The following is an 11,977-nucleotide window of genomic DNA, read 5'->3' on the forward strand; positions in this document are numbered from 1 at the left end:
CTCCTTGGTTTCTGTGTCTGTGGTACTTTTATCTCCTTACAGACAAATGTGATTCCATTGGATAAATTCACAGAGGTTGTGTGGATTACCCAAGGGGATGGGTAGGCATTGAGGGCTCCCCCGGACTTAGAATTTAGGACTTCAGAAGGGTGACTGCTGATCCTTCTCATTTTCAAGTCCTTCTGGTTCTTTATTTTTGTACGTTTCAATACTTATCCTGTGCCCCTGTCTTTTGTCAGTTTCATATTCCTCTAATCGGAACCACTCAGCACCCCTTTCATTTTCTCTCCGTGTCTCATTTTGCATTGTTCCATACCTGACGTAAGCTTGTGTTAGCTCGGGTTCTCAGTCTTGTCCATGTTGCAGAGTCTGGACGTCATGGTCTTCTTTGTGAAATACCATGAAATAACATTTAGTGTTGAGGGCCAGATGTGGTGGCTCATGCCTGTAATCCTAGCACTTTGGGAGGTCAAGGTGGGCGTATCAGTTGAGGCCAAGAGTTTGAGACCAGCCAGGCCAACACGGTGAAACCCTGTCTCTACTAAAAATACAAAAAATTAGCTGGGCATGGTCATGAGCACCTGTAGTCCCAGCTACTCAGGTGGCTAAGGCACGAGAATTGCTTGAACCCAGGAGGCAGAGGTGAGATCACGCCACTGGATTCCAGCCTGGGTAACAGAACAAGGCTCCATCTCAAAGTGGAAAAAAAAAAAGGCCGGGCGAGGTGGCTTACACCTATAATCCCAGCGCTTTGGGAGCCCGAGGTGGGCAGATCAGGAGTTCAAGACCAGCCTGGCCAACATGGTGAAACCCCTGAGCATGGTGATATGCGCTTCTAATTCCAGCTACTTGGGAGGCTGAGGCATGAGAATCGCTTGAACCCAGGAGACGGAGGGTGCAGTGAGCCGAGATTGCGCCACTGTACTCCAGGCTGGGTGATAGAGTGAGACAACGTCTTAAAAAAAAAAAAAAAAGCCTGTAATCCCACCATTTTGGGAGGCCCCAGGCATGCAGATCACCTGAGGTCGGGAGTTCAAGACCAGCCTGACCAGCATGGAGAAACCCTCTCTCTGCTAAAAATGCGAAATTAGCCGGGTGTGGTGGCGCATGCCTGTGATCCCAGCTACTCGGGAGGCTGAGACAGGAGAATTGCTTGAGCCTGGGAGGCGGAGGTTGCAGTGAGCTGAGATCGTGCTATTGCACTCCAGCCTGGGCAACAAGAGCAAAACTCCATCTCAAAAACAAACGAACAAAAAAATGATTTAGTGTTGTTAGATATATCTTATACTTCATTTTACTACAGATTAGTGGTAGCACTAAAAATAAAAGAGAAATTTAAAATTAAGAAAATTCCATCTATTAACTCAAGTTTTCCTGTATTTCAGACAAGACTCTCCTTAGTTCAGTAATGGAAAGCCTTGTTCCTCCACTCTTATCCTTCCCATAGAATACTTTTCTGAAAATCTTTTTTTTTTTGTTCCTAATAGGGTGAAAGTCTCTTTTAACTCATCAGATGTCAGACTTGTTGGATAGTGACAGAGAACCTACTCACCTGAATGTTCTGTGTTTCCGTTCACTCCTTTCATTAACAAATACTTATTTTGAATGTCTACAATATGTGAATTACAGTTAGTTACACGTATGCGAGATGCCTCCATGATTAAAACAGAGAAAGATCCTTGTCCTTGTGGAGTTTATATTCCAGTGGAGGAAGACATAAAGTGAGCATAATAAAGAAATAGATTATCTAGAAGGTGATGAATGATTTGGAAAAAAATAAGACAGCATGGTGAGATGGTAGTGGCGAGAGGGCAGAGAGAGGCAGACAGGGTAAGCCTCATTGTGGAGGTGATATTTGAACAGAGACTAGAGAAGGTGAGGGAGAGTCAGGTGACTAGGTGGGGAGAAAAGTATTGCAGGCAGTGAGAACGCCTAGAGCAAGGCCCTTAGTGGTGTGAGCTGCCTGTGGGAGGACTGAACAGGGTCAGGTGTGGCCAGGCAGGAGGGGAGGGGCGGATCCTCAAGTTTGGACTGGAGTTGTAAATTTGAGAGTTGCCACCATCTATGAAGCTGTGAAATTAGATGAGAAGCCCAAAAGATGAGAGGAAACAGAAAGAGAGGACACATGAGCAAGTCCTGGGACATCAGGCTGGGGAGAAGCCAAGCAAAAGAAACCAAGGGTGGAAGGAGGACACCAGAGAGGGGCATTCTGGAAGCCAAGTGACCGTGGACATGGCCGCATGGAGGCCACTGATGACCTTTATGAAAACAAAGCTTCACTGGACTATTTGGGAGAGAATGAGAGTAGATAAATTGGAGATAGTTTAGACGACTCTCTTAAGATGTACAGCAGAGGGAAGAGTGGTTATGAGTCGTGTTAATGGAAGTAACAGAATGTTTGTGGCTGATGGGTAGTCAGTGGTGGAGGCAGGAGAGGAGAGAGAATTGCTCACATAGGTGTGCCATTTGGAGGCATTAATTTTAGGGCCACTGGCATGGAAATTTCCTCTGACTGATGGCTGAGGGCAGGCCGACTCCTGGGGCACAGATGCACATAGTGGGAGCTTGTGGACACGCTCCTCTGAGAGTACTTAAGTAGGGTGGTCAGTTGAGAGCAGATGGTGGGGCATCTTATGGAGGCCTGAGAAAAGAGGAATTTATTGGTTGGTTTTTTTCTGCCTTGCACCTTAGGTTGTATCAAGGCATGAGTAACACACTGCTGACACTTTTTGGAACAGGGAATACTGTGTTGTAGATCCCTTGACGAGATTTGCTGTGTCTTTGTTACAGGGATGTGAACACCACCATCATGGAGCTCCTGATCATGGTGTATGCATGTAAGACCTCTTGTGCCAAGAGCATCATTGGCGTGATACCCTACTTTCCTTATAGCAAGCAGTGCAAGATGAGAAAAAGAGGCTCCATTGTCTCTAAATTGCTGGCTTCCATGATGTGCAAAGCTGGTAAGAATGGCAGATGTTTCACAATTAATTGGGGGCCTGGGAGTTTTATTTATTTATTCTCTCTTTTTTAAGACAGGGTCTTGCCCTGTCACCTAGTCTGGAGTGTAGTGGCGTGATCATAGCTCACTGCAACTTGAACTCCTATGGTCAAGCAGTCCACCAGAGCCTCCCAAGTAGCTAGGACTATAGGCACACACCATCCTGCCTGCTAATTTTTAAATTTTTTGTAGATACTGGGTCTTACTATGTTGTTCAGGCTGGTTTTGAACTGCTGGCCTCAAGGGATGTTTCTGCTCCGGCCTCCCGGAGTGCTGAGATTATAGTCATGAACCACCATACCCTGCTGGAGTTTTATTTTTACCTTAGAAATATCAAAGTAATGGCTGGGTGCAGCGGCTCACGCCTGCAATCCCAATGCTTTGGGAAGCTATGTGGGATGATCTTTGAACTCCTGGGCTCAAGTGATCCTCCTGAGTACTCAGTTGGAACTATGGGCATATACCACCGTGTCTGCCTAGATAGGCATATATTGGAAAAGATACATACTATTCTGTGTTAGGCATTTTCAGGTAACAACCTAAGTATTTTTCCTGTGTTTCTAAATAACCTTCATAGTTGTTATTGGCTATATGTGTCGATATATTTGTGTTTGTTTGTGTGCGCACTTGTATAAGTGTATATGATTTTATTTTATTTATTTATTTTGAGATGGAGTTTCGCTCCTGTTGCCCAGGCTGGAGTGCAATGGCATGATCTTGGCTCACCACAACCTCCACCTCCCCGGTTCAAGCGATTCTCCTGCCTCAGCCTCCCAGGTAGCTGGGATTACAGGCATGCGCCACCACGCCCGGCTAATTTTGTATTTTTAGTAGAGACAGGGTTTCTCCATGTTGGTCAGGCTGGTCCCAAACTCCTGACCTCAGGGATCTGCCCACTTCGGACTCCCAAAGTGCTGGGGTTACAGGCATGAGCCACTGCACCCGGCCTATGATTTTATTTTTTATTTTAACTTTTATTCTATTGTATTTATTTTTTTTGAGACGGAGTCTTGCTCTGTTTCGCAGGCTGGAGTGCAGGGGTGGCACCTCGGCTCACTGCAACCACTGCCTCCTGGGTTCAAGCAATTCTTGTACCCTAGCTTCTCTAGTAACTGGGACTACAGGTGCCTGCCACCACACTTGGCTAATTTTTGTATTTTTAGTAGAGATGGGGTTTTGCCATGTTGGTCAGGCTGGTCTTGAACTCCTGACCTCAAGTGATCCACCTGCCTTGTGCTCCTAAAATTCTGGGATTACAGACATGAGCCACCACACCCAGTCTGAATGTATATGATTTTAGAAGGTATGTATCATGGAGCATTTGCACAGAGTAAATAGAATAAAAGTCCCCATATCACTGCATTTTAAGACAGGTACTTATTGTAGAATAAAACTTTTTGTTTGTTTGTTTTTTGAGACGGAGTCTTGCTCTGTTGCCCAGTCTGGAGTGCAGTGGCATGATCTTGGCTCACTGCAGCGGCATGATCTTGGCTCACTGCAGCCTCCACCACCCGGGTTCAAGCAATTCTCCTGCCTCAGCCCCCGGAGTAGCTGGGATTGCAGGCACACACCACCGTGCCCAACTAATTATTATTATTTTTATTTTTTATTTTTGAGTTAGTCTCACTCTGTCATCCAGGCTGGAGTGCAGTAGCGCGATCTCGGCTCACCACAACCTCCACTTCCTGGGTTCAAGTGATTCACCTCCCTCAGCCTCGTGAGTAGCTGGGATTACTGGCGCCCGCCACCACGCCTGGCTAAGTTTTGTATTTTTAGTAGAGACGAGGTTTCACCATGTTGGCCATGCTTGTCTCGAACTCTTTTTTTTTTTTTTTTTTTTAGATGGAGTCTCGCTCTGTCGCTCGAGCTGGAGTGCAATGGCGCAATCTCGGCTCACTGCAACCTCCACCTCCCGGGTTCACGCCATTCTCCTGCCTCAGCCTCCCGAGTAGCTGGGACTACGGGCGCCTGCCACCACGCCCAGCTAATTTTTGTATTTTTAGTAGAGATGGGGTTTCATCGTATTGGTCAGGCTAGTCTTGAACTCCTGACCTTGTGATCCGCCCGCCTCACCCTCCCAAAGTGCTGGGATTACAGGCGTGAGCCACCGCACCCGGCTGGAGAGCAATTTTTTAATAGTAACTTATTGTATATAGTATTTTATGTAGTACCTATTTCATACAGTGCAACTTGTTTTTAAACTATTTATAGGTTGGGTGCAGTGGCTCATGCCTGTATTCCCAGCACTTTGGGAGGCTGAGGCAGGAGGATTACTTGAGGTCAGGAGTTCGAGACCAACCTAGCCAATATGGTGAAACCCTTTCTCTACTAAAAATACAGAATTATCTGGGCGTGGTGGCATGCAGCTGTATTCCCAGCTACTTTCAAGGCTGAGGTGAGAGGATTGCTTCAGCCTAGGAGTTCAAGGCTGCAGTTAGCTATGGTCATGCCACTGCACTCCAGCCTGGGTGACAGACTGGGATCCCATCTTAAAAAAACAAAACAAAACAAAACTATTTATTGCTTGCATCTGCTTTATTTTCAAAGGTCTAACTCATCTTATTACTATGGATTTACACCAGAAGGAAATTCAGGGCTTCTTCAATATTCCTGTTGACAATTTAAGAGCATCTCCCTTCTTATTACAGTATATTCAAGAAGAGGTGAGCTAGCTCAAACTTTTTTATTTTAACATTCTGATTAAGGTTGAAAGATGTATTTCTGTTTCCTTAGGATACCCCTAAAGGATTAAAACTTGATGTATTCTACTTAAAATACCATTATACTTTATAGCTATAATCCAACGCATTTTAGAATTCTGAATCTGCAGTTTGTTTCTTTAGTTAAGCTCTTAAAATTGCTTTTTCTTTTGGACCTCAAGTACCTAGAATTGGACTACATATGATTGTAAAGAGTAATTCACTCTCATTACTAGTCTATGCCTGATCCTGGTTCTGTTTTATGTATCCATCTATCCATCCTCTCTGTCCGTCCAGTTATGATAGTCAGCGTCCATGGTCCCCCCTCCCAGCAAGAAAACTAGAGTCATCATCATAACTTAGAGCTGCTCATGGGCTCCTTCTCTGTCCTGTCCCCCTGCCTCCTTCCACCCTAGGGAACCACTGTTCTGAAGCGGTGTTGAATCTGTCAAATGCTTTTTCTGTATCAGTGGAGATGATCATGTTTTTTTCCTTCATTCTATTAATGTGGTTTATTACCACCCTTGCAACCTGGGATAAATCAGACGTTTAATTTTAATATAGCTACATTTGTTTTTCTTTGATATGAGTTAGCATTTTTGTGACTTACTATTTAAGAAAGCTTTTAAAATGTTAATTTATACTGTACTTAGCTATTTTGCTTTTAGCTGTTTTTCTTTCTTTTTTTTTTTTTTGAGGGGGGATGGAGTCACTCTCAGGCTGGAGTGTAATGGTGCAATCTCGGCCCACTGAAACTTCCACTTCCCGGGTTCAAGCAATTCTCCTGCCTCAGCCTCCCGAGTAGCTGGGATTACAGGCATGCACCACCACGCCTGGCTAATTTTTGTATCTTTAGCAGAGGTGAGGTTTCACCGCGTTGGCCAGGCTGATCTCGAACGCTGACCTCGTGATCCGCCCGCCTCGGCCTCCCAAAGTGCTGGGATTACAGGCATGAGCCACTGCACCTGGCCTTAGCTGTTTTTCTTATATAAATTATTTCTCTTTAATAACTTTTCTAGATAACTTCTTTTTACAGTACTGTATTTAAAAGAAGATAACTTCTTTTTACAGTACTGTATTTAAAAGATGGCAGTTTATAGGTTTCTGAGGAACTTCTTTCTGGTAAGAGTACAGGGCTTCCCCATTCTCCAGCAATTGATATAAGTCCTTATACAGAAAATGAATTTAAGTATTTTTGAAAGAGAAAAATGTAAAATATTCTGCTTTTTTTTTCTTTAAAGTTATACATAAGAAACATAAAAACTCTAGGCCAGGTGCAGTGGCTCACGCCTATAATCCCAGCACTTTGGGAGTCTGAGGCGGGTGGATCACTTGAGGTCAGGAGTTCAGACCAGCCTAGCCAACATGGTGAAACCCCATCTCTACTAAAAATACATAATTAGCTGGATGTGGTGGCGCGTGCCTGTAATCCCAGTTACTTGGGAGGCTGAGGCAGGAGAATTGCTTGAACCTGGGAGGTGGCGGTTACAGTGAGCCAGGATTGTGCCACGGCACTCCTGCCTGGGTGACAGAGCGAGACTGTCTCAAAAACACAAAAAAGAAAACAAAAATACTCTAACAAATTCAAAAAATAATAGAGACTTTAATTTTACCTGAAAAATTTTTCGTTGTTTTTTGAGACAGGGTCTTTCTCTGTCACCCAGGTTGGAGTGCTGTAGTGCCATGATAGTTCACTGCAACCTTGAGCTCCTGGGCTCAAGAGATTTCTCCCACCTCAGCCTCCTGAGTAGCTGAGACTAGAGGTGTGCCACCACACCTAGCTAATTTTTAAAAAATATTTCCAGAGTCAGAATCTTGCTATGTTACCCAGGCTGGTCTCAAACTCCTGGCCTCAAGTGATCCTCCTGCCTCAGCCTCCCAAAGCAGTGTGATTACAGGTGTGAGCCACTGTGCCTGGCCTAATTTTACCTGAATATTATTCTCAGTTGAGAGAGAAGGTGAGATAAAATTGGCAAATGTCTTTTGATAGGGAAGGATGAAGAGGTTTAGGCAGAGAGAGAGTGAGAGGGTGAGCATTGAACGTGGTTCAGTTAGCAAACAGCCGCTTGGAGAAACCTGTCATTTTGGAAGAAATAGAGCAGTAGCTATAGACTTATATGGGTTGCTGTCGACATCTTGTGGTTTTAGGGGATGTTTCCATTCAAGACACAGGCATGTTGTGTGCCAATGTCTCAAGGCACAAATGGCGATTGCACCTCTTAAGGGATGCCCAGTGGGTGAGCCTAAAGAACGAAGGCTGGGGCACCCTTGTGCTGGTTGCAAGGTCAGGCTGGAAGCCTAACGCTAGTCATTGCCTGTAGTGCAGGCTTCTACCTCAGGATGACACTGCCTTCTACTTGAAAAAATTCCCATTTTAGTTTCATTGTTGAGAAGAAGTCAGGGCTGGGTGTGGTGGCCCACACCTATAATCCCAGCACTTTGAGAGGCTGAGGAGGTTGGATCAGTTGAGTCCAGGAGTTCAAGACTATCCTCGGCAATATGGCAAAACCCTGTCTCTACAAAAAATACAAAAATTAACCAGGTGTGGTGGTGCATGCCTGTGGTCCCAGCTACTTGAGAGGATGAGAAGTGGGAGGATTGCTTGAGCCTGGGAGGTTGAAGTTGCTCAGGTGGTCGAGGCTGCATTGAGCCGTGATCTGGGTGACAGAGTGAGATTCCGTCTCAAAAAAAAAAAATTTAATATGCGGGAACTCGGTGTTAAAAAGGAATTTTTGTGTATTGCTTTTTTTTTTTTTTTGGAGACAGAGTCTCTCTCTGTCACTCAGGCTGGAGTGCGATTTTGGCTTACTGCAGCCTCCGTCTCCTGGGTTCAAGCAAGCATATCTGGCTAATTTTTGTTTTTTGTGTTTTTTTTTGAGACGGAGTTTCGCTCTTGTTGCCCAGGCTAGAGTGCAATGGCATGATCTCGGCTCACAGCAACCCCTGCCTCCCAGGTTCAAGTGATTGTCCTGCCTCAGCCTCCCGAGTAGCTGGGGTTACAGGCATGTGCCACCACACCCGGCTAATTTTGTATTTTTAGTAGAGACAGGGTTTCTCCTTGTTGGTCAGGCTAGTCTCGAACTCCTGACCTCAGGTGATCTGCCCACCTTGGCCTCCCAAAGTGCTGGGATTACAGGTGTGAGCCACCGTGCTGGGCCTAATTTTTGTGTTTTTAGTAGAGATAGGGTTTCACCGTGTTGGCCAGGCTGGTCTTGAACTTCTGAACTCCAGTGATCTGCCTGCCTCAGCTTCCCAGAGTACTGGTATTACAGGCATGAGCTACTACACCTGGCCTGTATTGCCTTTTTATAGTATACGTATCTTGTCTCTTTTATTTTCATGTGTTAGAGCCTCTTAAAGCAGGGGATAGATATTCATGTTTCACTGAATCTAAGGTGCGATCAGTCCAGGCTTACATTATTTTATGTCACCAAGAAAGAAGAAAACACTGCTAATTATACTGTGGCACCATGCCTTCTTGTCACTTAGTGATCCTATTCTGCAGGTTTTGATGCTGACACTTTCTCCATCTCTTGTGTTTGTCACTGGAATTTAAGCACCTTCTGCCAGAGTCAGAAGGAACATTCTGGTACTAGGATGCTCATTGCCTTGAAACTTTTGCCATCTATTCTTTTTTTTTTTTTTTTTTTTTTTTTTTTTTTTGAGACGGAGTCTCGCTCTGTTGCCCAGGCTGGAGTGCAGTGGCGCAATCTCAGCTCACCACAACCTCCACCTCCCAGGTTCAAGCGATTCTCCTGCCTCAGCCTCCTGAGTAGCTGGGATTACAGGCATGGGCCACCATACCCGTCTAATTTTGTATTTTTAGTAGAAAGGGGGTTTCTCCATGTTGGTCAGGCTGGTCTTGAACTCCCAACCTCAGGTTATCCACCCGCCTCAACCTCCCAGAGTGCTGGGATTACAAGCGTGAAGCCACCGTGCCCAGCTTGATAATTTTTCATTTTAATGAAAAATTTTAATGAAAAGAATCATAGTAATTCTTTCTGGAGACATTTTAAATGGGTTCAAACAATTCTCCTGCCTCAGCCTCCTGAGTAGCTGGATTACAGGTGTGCACCACCACGCCTGGCTAAGTTTTTTTTGCATTTTTAGTAGAAAGGGGGTTTCACCATGCTAGCCAGGCTGGTCTTGGCTCAGATGTTCTGCCCACCTTGGCCTCCCAAAGTACTGGGATTATGGGCATGAGCCACCGCACCTGGCCATCTTTGGGAATGGTTTTCAATCTTTTAAGTATTTCATCCCTTCTATTTCTTTTATTATTTTCCTTTGGGAACTATTAGATCCTGAAAATTTTGGATCTAGTCTCTATAACTTTTAAAAACTTATTTTACTTTTTGCATACTTATATATAGCATTCTGGGGAAATTCCTTGGCTTGATCTTCCCTGGTTTGTTCTTTTTGTTTGTGTTTATTCTGCTGTTAAGTTGTGTTTATTCTGCTGTTAAGCCAGCCAGCTACTGGGTTTCTTTAGACCATAATAACTTCCTCCTCCTAGATTTATTTTTGGTTCTTTTTCATAATAATTTGTTCTTTCTTGTTGTATATAATTTCCCATTTTAACCTCCATAGAGACAATAGACTTGTTTTTGTTAGAGTCCTTTCTTTTAGGTCTTTTAATTGTTATTAACTGTTTTCTTGGTTCTATCTTTTCTTGGCTGGGTTTGGTAACGTTTGATGATGTTTGATGAGACAAGGAAGTACGTGAAAAAGTTTAGAAAGACTGCCAGCAAAAATAATGAAGGTGCCCAAATGGAAATATATTTTACTGCCTTACTTCCTGAGAGTGTTGGATAAATTAGGCTTTCCTGTAGATACAGCTGAGCCATGTGATTATGCCGGAGGCAACTGTACTAAATTCTTCAAATTAATCATTTTTTTGTTCATTTGCTAAGTAGTTATTATTTAGTGCTTGTTGTATGGTAGGCATTGTTTTATACATGGTGCTAGGTGTTATTAACTGCTCATATTAAAATTCATTGGTGCAATTGTGAGAAAAAAGGAATGAGAATATAGTTAATTTTTTTTTTTTTAAATAGTGCTGGGCCGATTATCCTTTAACAAATCGGTTGCTTCAACATGTTATGACTGCGATATGTTAAATAGCCATTTGTTTGGACTGCAGTAATTTGGAATTTGACAGTCAGCTTTTATTCAGATTGAATTGGATATCCTTGTACTCTGAAATTACATGTAATTAGGATTCTTGTTGACGAGATATATAGAAGCATCTTAACACTGCATTATTAGTATTTGCTGGCAGAGATAAGAGCTAATCACCAATTATCCCTACTTTTTTCCTAAAAGAAGTCTGTGTGGCTCACAAGTTAGTAATATTTTTTCATAGGCAGGTTCCTTTCTTCATTTTCCAAAGGAGAATTTTACTTTGAACTTTTTCTTTTTTTGGAAAACTTTCAACTAACCAAGCATTTTTGGGTCTGTTGGAATTTTCCTTTTTGTTGACACGCAGTAATACCTGACTTCTTGTCTGTCACAGATCCCAGATTACAGGAATGCAGTAATCGTGGCCAAGTCTCCAGCCTCGGCGAAGAGGTAGGTGGGAATCTCACAACCTCTTTCTGGATCTACTTCTAAGGATTGTATCCGTGATGAGTTCCAGGCATTCTAATATGAACTTCAGTGGTTCCTAGCGATATCTCTTATTTTTCTTCCATGGACTGGTATTTTAAGATTGTTCTGTCAACTCCATTTATTAAGTAAACATTTTAATTTCCTCTCTTTTTTTTCCAATCCCACTCTATGATTGCCAGACATACTTCTTTTTTTAAGTTGTCTTTTTATGCTTTTATTTCTTTTTATTATTATTATTATTTATTTTATTTTATTTTATTTCTTTATTTTTTGAGATGGAGTTTCGCTCTTGTTGCCCAAGCTGGAGTGCAGTGGCACGATCTCGGCTCACCACAACCTCCACCTCCTGGGTTCAAGTGATTATCCTGCGTCAGCCTCCCAAGTAGCTGGGATTACACGCATGTACCACCACGCCTGGCTAATTTTTGTATTTTTAGTAGAGATGAGGTTTCACCATGTTGGTCAGGCTGGTCTCCAACTCCTGACTTCAGGTGATCCACCTGCCTCGGCCTCCCAAGGTGCTGGGATTACAGGCATGAGCCACCACACTGGGCCTTATTTTTATTTTTAATAGTAGAAACAGAGTTTCGCCATGTTGTCCAGGCCAGTCTTGAACTACTGAGGTTCAAACGATCCACCCAGCCGCCTTAGCCTCCCAAAGTGCTGGGAT

General features: G+C 43.6%; 1 protein-coding gene across 14 annotated transcripts in view; it reads left to right on the forward strand.

Annotated features, from left to right (window-relative positions):
• Nucleotides 1–11,977, forward strand: part of PRPSAP2 (phosphoribosyl pyrophosphate synthetase associated protein 2) — a 70,085-nt gene that overhangs the window by 19,668 nt on the left and 38,440 nt on the right. For all 14 annotated transcript variants that reach the window (XM_032177032.2, XM_058428492.1, XM_058428493.1 and 11 more), the window contains 3 exons: nucleotides 2,791–2,963; nucleotides 5,549–5,664; nucleotides 11,213–11,268. In XM_032177032.2, the coding sequence (XP_032032923.1) occupies nucleotides 2,791–2,963; nucleotides 5,549–5,664; nucleotides 11,213–11,268 (345 nt within the window). The remainder of the gene's footprint in view (nucleotides 1–2,790; nucleotides 2,964–5,548; nucleotides 5,665–11,212; nucleotides 11,269–11,977) is intronic.

This window comes from Hylobates moloch, unplaced genomic scaffold, assembly GCF_009828535.3.
Source record: "Hylobates moloch isolate HMO894 unplaced genomic scaffold, HMol_V3 SCAFFOLD_15, whole genome shotgun sequence".
Classification (NCBI taxonomy): domain Eukaryota; kingdom Metazoa; phylum Chordata; class Mammalia; order Primates; family Hylobatidae; genus Hylobates; species Hylobates moloch.